General features: G+C 38.7%; 1 protein-coding gene across 2 annotated transcripts in view; it reads right to left on the bottom strand.

Moving 5' to 3' along the window:
- Nucleotides 1-16,629, bottom strand: part of LOC116316347 (endophilin-B2-like) — a 31,775-nt gene that overhangs the window by 13,762 nt on the left and 1,384 nt on the right. The window contains exons 3-9 of one of the 2 annotated variants that reach the window (XM_031734900.2): nt 11,058-11,186; nt 6,288-6,421; nt 4,646-4,738; nt 4,516-4,527; nt 2,683-2,745; nt 1,430-1,453; nt 841-930 (exon numbers count right to left, since the gene is read on the bottom strand). In XM_031734900.2, the coding sequence (XP_031590760.1) occupies nt 841-930; nt 1,430-1,453; nt 2,683-2,745; nt 4,516-4,527; nt 4,646-4,738; nt 6,288-6,421; nt 11,058-11,186 (545 nt within the window). The remainder of the gene's footprint in view (nt 1-840; nt 931-1,429; nt 1,454-2,682; nt 2,746-4,515; nt 4,528-4,645; nt 4,739-6,287; nt 6,422-11,057; nt 11,187-16,629) is intronic. The other variant, XM_031734901.2, reaches the window with a different exon arrangement.

The raw sequence follows: 16,629 nt of genomic DNA, 5'->3' as shown, positions 1-16,629 counted from the left end.
TCATTGGCCTGCCTGCCAGAACTCTTGCACAGGTTTTCAGCCTTAGACAGGCAGCCAAAATCATCAATGACCCCTCTCACATTCTTCACCCTGCATTTCAATGGCTCCCCTCTGGGCGGCACCTGCATTTCCTGCAGGACTGAGAGGAGGAGAGCCATCCCATCCTGTTTGTGTTTCGTTGGATCATCATTTTTTTTTCAACAGCACAATGACCCCAAACACACCTCCAGGCTGTGTAAGGGCTATTTGACCAAGAAGGAGAGTAATGGAGTGCCGCACCAGTCGAGATGGTTTGGGATGATAGACCACAGAGTGAAGGCAAAAGAGCCAACAAGTGCTCAGCATGTCTGGGAACTCCTTCAAGACCGTTGGAAAACCATTTCAGATGACTACCTTTATGAAGCTCATTGAGACTATGCCAAGAGTTTGCAAAGCAGTAATCAAAGCAAAGGGTGGCTATTTGGAAGAATCTAAAATCTAAAATAGAAAAACCATTAAATGAGATAGTGTGTCCAAACTTTTGACTGGTAGTGTGTGTACTATATATCTAAATGTAGTCTGAGCAAATCTATTCTCTAATCTTCCTTAGGCAAGAGAAAAAAAGACTGTACTGTGTTTACTTTGTAATTAATATTTAATGTTTACAGATAAGAGCTCAGTGAAGTGTTTGACTATTGCCATCTACGAGGAACTTCTCTTTCTATGCTGTAGATTGCTGAAACATGCAAACTACATGCTAATGTGGTTACACAAAGTTACTTTTTCTTTTGAAAGTTCAATGTCAAGGTTGTGTGTGGCTGGAGCTGATAGAAGTCATGGCTGTGGGTGTGACTCACATACATGCGTACTACTGATGCCCTCCAAAAGCAATCGTGTGACCTCTGCTTGGCGATCAAACTCTGTTTGAGCTATTCGGAGCTCATGTTCAGCCTGAAATAATAAAAACAATATTACTGACAGATTTCCTTCACAACTCTTGGACCAATCTAAAGTCTAGACTTTAATTTAGAGACATAATAAAAGATGAGATAATTTATAAAAGGAATAATGTGAAAGACTGTGTGATTAGTATTTAATTATTCATTATAGTTATACAATGATTATTCAATAATTATTATGTAAGTCAAGAGTCTTAAACCTTTTCATATCCTACAATCCTCAGAAGACAAAAGCTCCAGCTTCATTCACCTAAATGACCTTAATTATTTTGCATTGCTAGGATGTACAGTGTATGACACTATGTGCACTGGAAAGAGTAAAAGCTGGTAGGAGGTTTATGGTAATTAAGTTTAAGAGTCACTTTAAAGCGTGGCCCGTTGAAAGCAAGCGCATGGTATAATGTAGTTTGTTTAAGGCACACTGGTGTCTCAATCTAACGACCAGACAGACGGATCGACAAAGTACACAACTCCCACACAATCATACTTACTTTCTCCACTTCCTCGGTCCAGAGCTGATGGACCAAAAACATGCAGCATAAGAAGAGAAAAATTAGTTATAACATGAAAATCCTAGCATAACTTCACCATGGTCACCTAGAACCAGGACCTGAGGTCGTTACTAAATAAAACCTACCACCCTGTTTTTAAAAAGGTTAACACACTGTTTAAAATGTAAACTACACAATGTTAACTCTACATTTCATTGAAAAGTAGTAAAAAAAAAAACCCACAAGAAATGTTGAAACAACATTTCAATATTTCTAGTTATTGCTTTTTTTTTAGATCTAAATTTCATTCTAAATTCTGATACTCGTTCTCATTCTGATACTAAAAACACATCTATGAGCTTAGTTTAAATATTTTAATATTAAAAAAAGACATGTCATTCTGCGCATATGTCAAAATGTTACCTGAAAGCCTCTGTATTAGATAGATGAAATATTGACACTGAATAAATATTCATATTTATGAATTTTGAAACTTATATAACACACACACACACACACACACACATACACACACATCTGGTGTTTCTATCCTCGTGGGGACATCTCATTGAGATAATGCTTTCCCTGACCCTTACCCTAAACCTAACCATAACCCAATTGTAACCCTGACACTAAAACCACATTTTGAGTGTGAAAAATGCCTTGCCTACCCTATGGGGACCTGGATTTTGGTCCCCACGAGGGCTGCTGGTCCCCACCAGAAAAACCAGTACAACACCCCCCCCCCCCCCAACCCCACACACACACACACACACTTTTAGTCACACCCAGGAGGTGTGGCTTGGCATTGCTCAAAAGTAAAGGCAGTGACAGACTGCTAGATTTAAACCAACCAACATCACTGTAGGCTGTGGAACGTTTGTTATCAATGGTATGACAACAATCATTCACAATACATAATACAGTGATATGACACATAAGGATGCTATGCAAACTGCCACCAGTAATGATTACGGGCAATCAACATTCTTACCGGACAGACACACCTCCAGTCAAACATTAATGAAGCATAGCTTCACAGCTACCTGAACTGCTTGCCAGCATGACAAAGTATATCAATTTCTAAATTGCATCAAGTTTAATTATGAATCATAGAAAGTCAGTGAACTATGCATTGGTCATAGGAGTGAAAGTTCAACTTGACAAACAGAAGATGAAAAAGTATCGCATAATGACCTAGGTTTGTGTTATTTTTCTCATCAGTATTTAATAAAGCAGGATTGTCTTCTTACCGCAGAGGCGCTGGCAGAAAGCACATAGTTGCGAGGTCTGGTTTCCTGAAAATCTGGAGCTGTCTACAGAAACAGTACAGTTATTTCATTTTTGTTGTTGTTTACTCAGCGTAAACAAGGCACTGCTACTAAAAAGAATTCCCCCAAAATACAATCAGAAAAGCACAGCACTCATAATAATTGCAGAGGTGTGACAGTTGGCTGGTGATTAACATCTGTAAACATTTCTGTAAACAGAACACTGACATATTTTTTATTTATTCATACGCATGCTAACATGCATACTGGTTGCAAAAGTTACTGAAAACGAAGGATAAAAGTGCAACAAAAGTCCTGTTTAACAGTGAAAAAGAAAAACAAGCTTCAAGAGAGGTTATCAACTACAAGGGTCTGCCACTAACAATGAAGGGGAAAGTAGCAGAAGATGTTTATGTACTTGTTTCATTTGATTAATTAGGTTTAACTGAGAACACTAGTGGCATTTAGTAAGGCAGCTGGATGTAGCCTGACTCCTTTTGCTCTGTATGCCACAAAGGTTACAATTTATAGCAAGAAGATGCCTGATTTTGCAGTAATGTATAATCAGCTCGTTAAGAAAACATACTTGTAAGGACTTCATGAATATCTAAGTACATTACATAAATAGGGCCCAGACCCCAGTGCCGAGAAAGGTGGCAGTGACATAGACAGATCCTACATCTCCCTGCATATATATATATATGTACTGTATGGATGCTTGGCTAGGAAATTGAACACAGTCCTAGAGGCCGTAGGGACAAAATACAGATCTCCATTAGTACACAGTATCTATCCGTGTACCCATGAAAATATTCTCAGTCTTCAGTGAAAATGACCACTAAGTTAAAATATTTGTAAAGAAAAGTCACTGCAATATTAACCAGGGATGCATTCTCCATACTCTGCTTAAGAAATCCAAGGTCCCTTGATGATCCAGGATAGTGTAATCCTGATAATACTGATTCACTTAATGATCAAAGCAAGTAGCAGCACACTAAGGACATTAGAACAACAACAAAACTAAAATACAAAGAAATTCAAGTATGTTCTTTATTTAGCTGATTTGTTAGCTGATTTGTTAGTTTATGTTTTTAGTTTAGTTTAAGAGGGCAACTAATGTTCTTTTAAAGAAAAAGGGATGCAGGCTGAATTGAAAAAACTCACATTTACCCTTTATGAACCTAATACATTGTTTATCGGGGAAGGGAGCATTCCTTCCACGCTGCCAGGAAGCAGGAGAGCTGACTTTATTTCCGGTAAAGTCAGCTCATTGAACATTCCCACTGTTTTTGCGGTCTTGTGGTGTGCCTTCTGTATTTCCTGCCTAATAGGTTGCAATAACTGAGTCAGGGTATGCTAAAGAGTGATGATGACTGTGCAATGTTCTCAGTTCCTGAATTGTGTCATGGTCAACAGTGCTGTTTAAGACAGTCATTAAGTCTTGTTTATGTTAAATAAATCTGCTCCCAAGTAGCTTGCTGTGACAGCCAATCACATATCTGCTGTGAAGAACCAAAATATCAACGACCAAATCATAAAAACTACACATATAGAATCCATGCAGAGGGGCCCCCAGGTGATATGCCAAATGGTAAATGACACTGTGTGAGTTGCTTTCAATTAACACAGTTTGCCAAATTTGACTTATCGTCACATTCTGTCGTAATGTAATAGTCAAGCCTTGTCTGTGAAAACTTATTAACAGTAAAACCTGCAGTAACAGCAGAAAATTAAATCGAGCCAAAGCAAGTATGACAAGAAAAACAACCCAAGACGTGCATCCAAGAGTTTAAAAAAAAGGTCCTCAATACTCACTTCCCCTTCGCACTGCAAAGAATGCATAAACAGTTAGTTATGGTTAATCCAAGCATCGCCAAAGATTAATCATCTGAATTATTGGGGGAATATGTGTGGGAATTTGATTGTGAGCTGCTTATGAACTCACCGCGGCCTTTGCTTCAGCCACCTTTGCCTTCTTCACTCGTGTTTTACAGGCATCAAGGTCCAAGCGAAGATTCTCCAGAAGACGACGTTCTTTCTATACCATGAAAAGGACAAAACACAAACTAAGTAGCAGGCAAACGTTAATGACATGCAGAAGTAGCATTTAAATACATGCGTAGTAAAAGCAGGGAGTGAATGAGAAATGCCGAGTGCATCATGGGAAGTCTTCCAGGAACCTGAACCTGTAGCTGCAAAACTAAGGGATTCATTTGATTTAGTCCTAATCATAAACGTTAACAAAAAAGGAACGTTTATAGTTCAAGCAGGTTATAAGGCTACTAACTTACTGGGACATGTAACATTCAATACATGCTGTGGCGTCAGACAACAGAGAAACAACAACAATGCTGACCTCTGCTGGTTTGCTCATATGTTACAAGGAAAACACTCGATTGCTCACTGGCGGTTTGTAAACGGTGAAACACCGTATCTAAACATACTGGCTGATCTATGTTTAAAAGTATCTTTTAAAGCTAAACTGTCTCTATGCAGTGAGCTGACTTTGCTTTTTGGCAAAGTAAAATACTACTTCAGGTTAATTAGCCTTTCTAATTTTGTCTTCAGTGTTTGTAATCTTGAGCAATATCAAGTGGAGAAAATACAAGCATCATAAGCAGATCCCACACGGTATCTAGCAGCTCTGATGTACAGCCTTCCAACAAGTCGCTGGTGAGAAGCAGGAGTGGCAAGCTCATCAGACATTCATCCTGTTTTTGTCACCTTTCTTTAGGTCATATACAACCGTTTACAGGCAGTGGCAAGAAATCCTGCATTTTGAATCAAAGAATGTTCCAAGGTTATAATGATTGTGCAATATTCTGTGATACAAGTGGCCTCAGTTTGTAGATCCTCCTGACATCTCTCTAACCCACAGCTCAGGTGTGTAGCAGCACTTCTGAAGTAGTGGACATGAGGTCTGCTTAATGACTCAGCTTTCACCAACTCATTCTGAAAACACAACATTTCTCTACGGAAATTCGCCACAGGAATTAGTACCACAATTTACAAAACCCCCCAAAACACTGATGTTTTCAATAAGACTTGAAACTAGCGATTGAGACCATAATCCCATCAGGAGAGATAAAATGTCTTTTCCCCCCAGTGCATACAGAGGAGTTCACCCCTTCTGGGACTTCCATGTTGGCTTCAGGAAGTTCGCCCGTCTTTTATATACGGTCTATATCATTTTGCTCTCTTTTGCGATAGGTTAGTGATTTACTGGACAAATATCATTTCTTCATGTTTCCTTCTTACTCAGTGAGGGGACAAATGAACAAAAGCTCCCAGATGTGAACATAGCTGACACAGCAGACAATAAGTAAAGTACATCGAAGAGCTAATAAATCGAATAATAAAGTCAATACACAGATACACACACAAATGGCATACATAATGTTTTTTGACACGTTCATAGAGATTTTTCTTTTTCAGTCATACTGATATCAAGATGTATTGTACATTATTGTCTTGCAACATACTGAGTATCACAGAATCACTTTGTCGTGATACAGTGTGTGGTATATTGTGTATATTGGATGTATGACTCAAACAGCATTAGAATAGACGTGATGTTCCAGACTTACTGAAATAGTTCTCCAGTCTCCTTCCAGAAAGTTCCTGAGGGGTGTAAGGAAGCTGATGGCTGATGTCTGGAGGAACTCCCTCTCTGCTTCTCCTAATCTTTTCTCACACTCCCCCACCTTCTCCAAAGTGTTCCCTGGAAGAAACACATTAGATCTACTCACCAAAACGACACTCCCACCATGCTGTAAGTACAGCATAGCATTGGTAAAGAAGAGAGAATTTAAACTTTTTTGAATTAATGACATGGCATGCCCATGTGCACATGCTAGTGTATCCTTTGCACATTTGCACAATAAAATGGATTAAACTATAAAATGTAAGTTTAGAACAAAGAAATTATTGTTTCCACAATTACAGTTCCAGCAAAAAATGAGGTGACGACATTTATGTTACCTTTTCATGCCTTTCCTTCAGTGTGTATTATTGCTATGATTTTATAAGTGTCCCGTTAACAGCTTTAGGAAACATTCATGAATCCTAACTACTATACTTCTGTTCTGTTTGTTTGCTTTAATCCATTTGAAATTAATGAGGCAGCATGGTGTTTGGCATTGATTATGCCCTTGCAGCAGCAGCAGTAGCAGCAGCAGCAGCTTTTTCTGTGCTGCAGCAACACCACGTGGACAAACCACAGCCAGACCTACAGTACACTGTAATGCTCAAACGGGTAGCGATGATTATATTTATTTGCAAAAGTTTTTGCAGACACACAGATGAAGCCAGTGTCAACTGTCATATTCAATTTGGGACCAATCAGATATTCCATTATGCAGTTACATGAGTTCAGAAGTAGCATCCCTCATTTAGCTTGGCATAATTTTGTAGTTGTTTTTTTATGTATTTATTTTACAGTTTTATGTGATATATCAAGGTATCTGTTGATTTAACAACTTTTGCAGAAAAAATATTATATACAAGAATCCATTTCATATATATGAGACATCAGACACTGTGAAAAACATGTTGTGCTGTTCTACCTACAGTACACATTTTGGGAACTTTTCATGTTAAAGCTCATGAAATCCAGAAATCCAATAAAACCCTCTTATAAACCTTCCTTTTCACTCTTGCTATCTTTCTATCACGGATCAGCCCTGACACACATGTCCATCAACTCTACTCTACCTGCGCTCTCTTCTTCACCTTTCATGTACACTGTCCATTGCTTCGGACGGCATTTAAACTCATCAACATTCATCATTTGCTTCTTGCAGCTTCACTGTTACCCCTGCCTCCCTCTCATTCATACACATGTATTCTCTACTGCTTCTACTGATTTTCCTCATACCTCCACCTGCTCCAACTCTCACTACAGATCACAAACATACGTCATAGTACTGCAAACATCATAGTTCACAGAGACTCCTGCCTGATCTGCATATAGACACAGTGCAACTCCTTCTGACCTTCTCTATAGTTCTCCATCAAAACTCTCAAAGGCAACATTACATCTGTAGCGCTCTTTCTTGGCATGAAGCCATACTGCTGCTCACTGATCAACAACTCTTCCCCATACCCTAATTATATAGCTGATCAGCTTTATCCCTCTGACATTACAATAGCTCTTCACAACACCCTGGTTTTTGAAAATCGGTACACTTCTCTATTTCTTAGGCTGCCCACTGTCTTCTCTCCTGGACATCTCCATACCCCCACAGGTATGTCACTGGACCAACCGCCTTTCCACGTGTCAACATTTAAATAGCTGCCTTGTCCTACTTACTGATCCTTTACGCTTCCTGATTCACAAACTTTCCTTCTCTCATCCTTCTCTCTCATTTTCCATGTTCTATCTTCTCAACACACTCTTTATTCCTTGATACATTTCCATCTCTGTGCTTTATCTCTCTGCCTATCTTTATCTTTATCTCTCTGTCCTTTTGTTCTTCCTCACATACAGTTTACTATAAGCCTTTTTTTGCTTTATACCAAGCCTCCAAGTATTCCTGTCTATTTTCATGCCACTTGTTTGCTGATTTCTTCCTTTTAATACTGTCCTGTACTTCTTCATTCCAATACCAAGTCCCTTGTCTTCTTTGCTCTGTCCAGAGGATACAACAAATAACTTCTTGGGCGTTTCCCTCACCACTACAGCTGTACTTTACCAGTTATCTGATAGCTCTTCCCTATTATTATCTATAGTGCACAAAACTCCAGCAAGACCAGTGCGCTACGGTATGGACAAAGTTCAGATAAAAGTTCCTGTGAGGACAGAATCTCTGTCAGGTAATTTACGGATTAAAAAACAATAACTTTAAATCACTTATTATTTCAATCATTTAATAAGTTGTCTATTTAAATAAAGAGGGAAAAAATAACAGACAGCAACATCAATACAATCTCTAGGACACTCTAAATGTCTGGGAAGGAGATCCAAATGACAAGTTATAAGTGCTCCTGCATAAATCTGATTCTCCCATTGATTTTTTGAGACCTGGAATTCCTCCTCTGTGACACTGGTCACATTTGACCCTGACTACTGATGCAGCAACAGAATGAGGTGCACAAACTAGCTCATTCAAAGCAGTATTGATTCTTAGATTTCCACACAGGGACATGGATCTGATTTACTGGTCTGACACATATGCCTGTATTATGCTATAGAGTGACCTACATGGTGACAGAACAGAGAGTTATGCAAGACAAATATGTATTTTCTTTCTATGTCTTTCTATACATAGAAAGACAACTCAGAAAATACTACCTCCAGCAGAACAGAAACTTCTGGAAATTAACACATTTTTGTTAGCGAGAGAACGGATAAAGCAATCTCCTTATTGGTTTCACTTTTCTCCAGAGCACTATATTCTTACTCTCTCAGTATTGAATTCTTCTAGTTACATCATGCTTGCTTTTTCCCAGAAGAATTATTTGCTTCAATCTTCCCCAATGCATGTTTGCCATTTTGGCAGAGATGTTGGCTATGTCCATGTAAACTAATACCAATATATACAAATAACAAAAGTCGCTTCAAGGCACTTGTAAGGTAAAGACTCTACAGTATTCTGAAAAAGTGAATCAAATGAAATAGTATGAGTAAGCACTTTGCAGGAGAAGGAAGTTATAACTCCCTTTTAACAGGAAGGCAGAACCAGGTTTGCAGGGCAGCCATCTGTCCCGACCGGTTGGGGGTGAGGGGAAAGAGAAAACCATAAAGAGAGCATAATGAGACAGGATAGAACACACAGTATGGGAGAGGCAAGACAAAATGTAAAACAAGCAGAAGAAAACGTACAGTGCATCATGGGGACAGTGTCATAACTAACAGAAGGTTCAGAGTCACCTGAACCAACATCTTGATAAACGTTATCAAAAGGTGTCTTCATGTATGCTGAATCATCCAAGTAAGGAAATCCCAAAAGGTTGATTCTGTTCATCTGGACGTAGCATTTTCAAGGGGGGAAAGGTTCAGTCACTTATCCGAGTGACTTCTTCAGTCTCAGCTGACTGCAGGTTTCGCCAATCTTATAAACAGAACATTTGCACAATGACTGAAACCAGCCCACTGAATGAACAATGGGCTGTGAAAGCTGAGAGAAAGAAAGCTCCAGCCAATCAAGGAGAGAAGGACAACTGCTGCCTAAATGAAAACCCGTAGTGATCCCGTATGTGTCAGGAGTATCAGAACAGTTGAGACAAATTTTTTCTAAACACAGCGTCTCTGTGGCTTTTAAACTCCAAAACTTGCTGCGCCAAAAATTGGTCCACTCCAAGGATCTGATCCCCCGACACAAACAGAGTTATGTAGTGTACACTGTTAAGTGCCAGGAGGATTGCTAGGATTTATACATCAGGGAAACCAATCAACCTCTGGTACAGCGGATGGCACAACACAGAAGAGCCATCTTGTCAGGCCAGGACTCTGCAGCCTATTTACACCTACAGGCCAGTGGACACTCTTTCAATGATGAGGATGTACACAATTCAAGGAGTCATGGAGGCTATTTATGTGAAAAGGGAAAGACCATCTCTGAATCGAGGAGGGGGCCCAAGGGTCCATCTATCGCCATCTCACAATGCTGTGATTGCAGCCATTCCCCTCTCTCTGTGAATGGTACTCATGGCCATTGATCAGTGGGCTTTCATCAGTAGTTGTTGATCAATGGTCATGAGAATTTGCATATTAATGATCAAACTGACCTCACAGCCCATTGTTCATTCAGTGATGCCAGTTTCAGTCATAGTGCACTGTTTATAAGGTTGGGGAAACCTGCAGTCAGCTGAGACTGTAGAAGTCACTTGGATGAGTGGTGAAACCTTTCTCCCACTGAAAACACTACGTTACTAGTGAACAGAATCAACCTTTTTGGAGTTATCAAAAGGTAAAGTTTAAAGTCTAATCTCAAAATTAGAGAGGGCATTTGTCTCCAAATCACGTGGCCTGGTTTCACAGGAAAGCCAAGTTTTTCATACCTCAAAGTTCTGCCTCCCATTCCACTTTTAAAAACTCTAGCAACCACAAGTCTGTAGCTTGTACCAATAGAGCTCTAACGTGCTCTATTGGTACTATAATGTCTTTCACATATGACCGGACCTGATTATTCAAGACTTTGTTTGCGAGTAGAAGAATTTCAAATTTAATTCTGGATTTAACAGGAAGCCAATAAAGAAAATCCAGTATGGGAGAAATATGACAAATAGATTTCTTTATCATTAGTACTCTGGGCCACGCCCAGTTGTTTTTCCTGATACAGAATTAAATCAATAATTAACTTGCTCCTTTTTTTTAAACTCCTAGGAATTTGTTTGTTGGGATTTTTTATACTCACCATATGGCGTTCCAAGATCAAACTCTTTTGCTGCATCCTGCATATACTGACCCAGCAGCTCTGCATTAGTAACCCTGGACGGCACCTTCCAGTCCAGTTTTTCAAAAAGAAACTCCTCGATTCTGGCACCTGCAGTGAAAAATAAAGAAGAGTTTATTCATGGCACAACTGAGAAATAAAGAACCAGTTGAAATTCTTACCCACATGCTGATTAAATGAAAACTATATTCAGAAATAATGACCCTGTGTGGTCAAACCCTTCAGACTGCTCAGCACAACAGACAGACCGAATTACAGGGTGGACAGCTTTCAGCAAAATAAACAGCCACCACTATTACTGTTTAATAACATGTAACCTCAATGGTAAATATCCATTTTGAAACTTCTCACCCTCCTTGTGGCCAAAAACAAATTCTATTTGAAACATGGTAGGGTAAAAGTTCAAAGTTGCATGAAATGCAAAGAGTGGTAATAGTGATAATTTCATTTTAGAACAGTACTTAAGTAAGATGTATTCAGCCATATATATAATACATTTCCTTTGTCAAAGCAAGAACTGCTGTATATGTTCAAAATCATGTGATACTACATCTCTGAATATCATGGAATCTGGCGAGGTGGTGCATAGGTGAAGGAAAAACCCTTCAAATTTTGCTGCAAATGTGCATCACTTGGCATGCAGGGAAAGTTTCCCCTATGAGGCACTGCAGTTAACACAGTATGGCAAGACAATACACAGCATTTCTGGGTGTAGTCTTCATTTAATTTAATTTAATTTATATATCAGAGGTTTCTATGTCTGGCTGCAGCAACTCTAAATGAAAAGAAACACATGGAAAACGCAGGGAGACAAAATAGCATGAATACTTTACAACAGGAAAGGGTTGAATGGATGCTACTCACATTTTCACTATGTAAAAAAACCCAAAATAACCCCCAAAACATACCACATAAGGGTAGTTGAATTGACAATTAATTGTAAGTTTTCTGTTATTTTGTCCACTGCAATGTAGTCAGTACATAAAACCCACTTACTCACTTACTGCAGCCTTATAGCGTTGAATGAATTCGTTTGACACAAGCCCAACATCAGAAGCTCTTCAGAACAAACATTTTATGTCATGTAAGCCTTAAAGGCTTACCTGAATGTAGTCTATTAGGCTTGAAACTCTAAATATGGAGCCAAACTGCTGAATTAATGTACAAAAGCTCAGACACTGTGATGACCCAAAGCAAAATGTTGTTTTCTTCTTACAGTACGATGATATGTTTGTGCCACTGATTCTCATAAACTCCTGCACACAGCCATTTCATACAAACTGCTGCTCAGCTCTACATAACCAAAGCCAGAGAGAAACTAACAACCTTTACCAACAGACTGTTGTGCACACAAACTAAATATAAAAGATGGACATAGCAGCTGTGACATCACCCATTAGAAAGTGAGGTCTCACTATGAAGCCTCAAGCTGAGGATTTTGGCCCTCACCTTTTTGGTGCTTTGGAATCAAACAATCACACACAAACACACAGCAAAGCAAAACCAGCTTTGTCCTCCTTTTTCACTCAAATAATTTGGTGTATTCAGTTAGACCTGAAAATAGTGACTAAGTGAGCAGTGGAGCCTTTTTTGCAACCTGCCATTCAAATAATGCTAATTTAGGACACTTTTTATTGACTTTTTATTGGCTTTTCTCCAGCTTTTCTCTGGGTATTTTAGAGTTTTTCTTTAGAAATTGCCTGCTTTTTCACTCATTGTCAGTCCTGTCCTCATAACTTATCATTTTCAGAGTGTGCCATTTTGGTTTTTAAGGCACTGCATTGCATCCTGGGGTGTTGGGGATCTTGTCAAAAACTCCATACATAGTTGCATATGTTATAATAAACTGCGACACACGTTTCCCATTTTTCTAGCAAAATAGAAATAAATTAGGGATGGCTCAACAGTTTTGCAAACTACTGAATGCTGACTCATTCTTTCGACATAAATACAGAACTTAAAAAGCCATTCTTCTTCATTTGTCATTTCCTCTTTGGTTTGCTACATGAAGTACAACATTTACAAGTGAGTCAAAGACTACTGTTGCACTATAGCATGTACACATGAAAAAAACATTAGCAGCATTAGCAGTGCATCGCATACATTAGCACTTCACCATAACATCAACAAAGAGTTAACAGTACTAGATGCTTTCTAATTGAAAGCTTGAAGTCCCACTGAAGTCCCCCAGGCCACTCTACTATTGAACTAGCTACCAGTTTGGACTTAGCACGCTTACTACTTAAGTTTAAAGCTTCAAACTAACTTCAGATGAAGAGTTATTCAGCCCTTCGTAACTTCTATAGTTTGTCTTTTGTCCTGTCTCTCTTTGTTCCCCTCAAACCCAACCAGTCGCAGCGTATTTCTGATCCTCCCGGAGCCAGGTATCTAAAGTAAACTGAGGCGACTGTTGTAAATTGGTGAATATGTGAATAAAAGTGACTTGAATTTAATTGAATTAAAAGTCAGAACAGCAGGTTGTGACATACGCCCAGCAGGGACCAAATGTGTGTTCTGGCTCCTTTGGCTTGCGTCAAAAAGAAACATAAATTAAATTAATACCAGTTTTAGAACAAATTTAATTCAAATACTGAAAATACAGTGTTTGAATTAACAATACAGTAACAACTATTAAAACAGTTAAAAAAGTCTAATGTTACATAGAATATTATGGAAAAGTAAAGCCCGGTGGATGACTTGGCCATACCCAAAGCAAACATGTTTTCCACAAGTACAAATAAGGAAAAGTACTGAAGCCTCAGAGAGAAAAATATGACGAAAAGAGTTGTAGCTTGTTCATATTGATGGTGTGTGTGGATTTTTTTCATTCATTTGTTAGTGTTAGTGAATAGAACATTGCTTATTAGCTCATTTTGTTCATTTATTTTTTATTACTTGTGGAAAACTGTAAATTAAAAAAAGAAAACGTCTTTCTGAACCATCCGTCAAAAGTTTGAACTGTTGACAGATGGTTTTTCTTTATTTTTACTACTTTCTACATTGTAGATACATATTGAAGACAGCAAATATATGAAGCACGATATATGGAATTACGTAGCAAAAAAGAATACAGATACGGATAATTAACTCTAAATATGTCTTATATTTTAGATTTCTGAACATACCCATCCTTTGCTTTGTTGACAGTGCTACAAACCCTTTGCCTTCTCTCAATGAGCTTCATGATGTAGTCACCTGAAATGGTTTTCACTTCACATTTGTGCCTTGTCAGGGTTCAGTTGTGGAATTTCTTGCCTTCTTAGTGGGGTTGGGACCATCAGTTTATGTTTTGCACAAGTCAGGTTGGTACAGCCCTTTTTGACAACTGTTAGAATTCATATTATGGCAATAACCAGTCAGCAATTAAAGAGAAACGACAGTCCATCATTACTTTAGGAACTGAAGGTCAGTCAGTCTGGAAAATTGCTAAAACTTTAAACGTGTGCCCAAATGCAGTCGCAAAAACCATCAGGCACTCAGATGAAACTGGTTCACATGAGGAACGCCCCAGGAAAGGAAGACTAAGAGTCACCTCTGCTGCTGAGGATAAATACATCTGAGTCACCAGCCTCAGAAATCACAACTTAACAGCACCTCAGATCAGAGTCCAGATAAATGCCACACAGAGCTCCAGTAGCAGATACATCTCTATGTCGACTGTTCAGAGAAGACTGTGTGAATCAGCCTTTATGGTCAAATAGCTGCTAAGAAACCACGACTAAGGAAAAGCAACAAGCAGAAGAGATTTGTTTGAGCCAAGAAACACAAGGAATGGACAATAGAGACGAATAGAGCTCTAGAGATGAATAGACAATAGGCTGTTTAGGCCTGTCGGAAAACCATTTCAGGTGACTACCTCATGAAGCTCGTTGACAGAGTGCCAAGAGTGTGCAAAGCACTCCCAGATAATGCCATATGGTTTCATTCATAGTTTTGATGCCTTCAGTGAGAATCTACAATGTACATAGTCATGAAAATAAAGAAAAAACATTAAATGAGAAGGTGTGTCCAAACTTTTGACCGGTAGTGTATGTGCACAAATTTGACATTACATCTTCCATAAATACACACACCACTACACACTATGAAAGAATGTAAAATAAGCTGTAGAAATGAAGGTAATTGTTAACTGCTAAAAAGTACTAGAGGAGTACAGTGTATGGATAGCTACTATGAGGGAGAACTGGGTGTCAGTGAAAAGGGGTAGCCAAATGTTTTCTAAAATCTAAAATGTCCCTGCCATCTCTAAATTTAGTATTATCTCCACTAGCTCTCAATGGCCAGTGTCATCTTCTGTGGAGTTTCTTCTGTCATTCTCTTTTAGGAGGTTAAAGTCATTATCATCCTCATCACAGATGTGGTGTTCTGTCTGAAGTCCAAACTGTCCTATTAGAGAACTAATTTAACACAAGAAATACTTTTAGCATTTATCTCTCCGCCTCTAACAAGGTTTTGATGGTTTGTGATACATTAATTGTTGTTAGGGTACATACAGACATGCATCTACATCCAGTGGATGTCTCAGTATAATTGAATACAATCTGTAAAAGCTAGTGATCAATACAAATCTTACAAATGCCTTAAATTTTGCATTTAAAAGTTGCTATACTTGCCAGGATAATCTGCACTTAGCCTGCAAAACACTGACTCACTGTGTTTCACACTGTTTCCTGTTAATAAATTATTAGTTTTCTACTAATAATTCAGAGACATGATAGGTTTCTAAAGCAGGACACTAGAGGAGGCAGGCGAAATACTCACCAGTATGATCAACTGTGGCATGCAGAATAAAACGGTCACAAGTTAGTGCCCCTGTTTTCATATATTTAATCAATAGTTTAGGACAGTTAAGATTGTTGGCTTAAACAGTCCCCTTAAGTTTAATATAATCATAGCATACCACTAGCCTGGGGTGGGCTATTGTTCTTATGAAACACTTACTAAATATGACAATATGAACATTATAGACAAAATCCGCTTAGAACACGGTCATGCATGGTCAAAAAGCATTCACAAAACATTGTTCTCCCAAGCAATATATGCTCTTAGAGGACATAAATCAGGTTAGCAAGGTAAGATTAGCTAATTAGTTGTAAGTTAGGTACACTGTATAAACCCTGGTGTTGGTTATTTCTTAACATTAATTAACATGAAGCTAGACATTTCTCAGTCAAACCAGTCTTGGGAGTTTGGATGTCTCAACTGATTTAATCTATTTAACATACTGCTTTGCTAGATAAGTGCAATTCATTAATATTACCAGGCAGCTAATACTTCCAAGCAGAAAGCCATCCCAATGTGGGTGCTCATTTAATGTCTACACATTCAAATTCACATGCAGAAAGACATTACTTTGTTCTGGTGAGTGGCACCAATTTGAAAAGTGCTATATAAATAAATGCTACTTACAGTGCATTTGACACACTGCAAGTACCTTTTGGTGGCTTTGGGTGCGTCCGTTACCAACACTAGAGATTTGGGGGGGGGGGGTGTCGACTCTATCCCCGCTGTTACAGGATGGGAGGCGAGGTAC

Source organism: Oreochromis aureus, linkage group 12 (assembly GCF_013358895.1).
Source record: "Oreochromis aureus strain Israel breed Guangdong linkage group 12, ZZ_aureus, whole genome shotgun sequence".
NCBI classification, from domain to species: Eukaryota; Metazoa; Chordata; class Actinopteri; order Cichliformes; family Cichlidae; genus Oreochromis; species Oreochromis aureus.
This window is presented reverse-complemented; position numbering and strand designations above follow the sequence as displayed.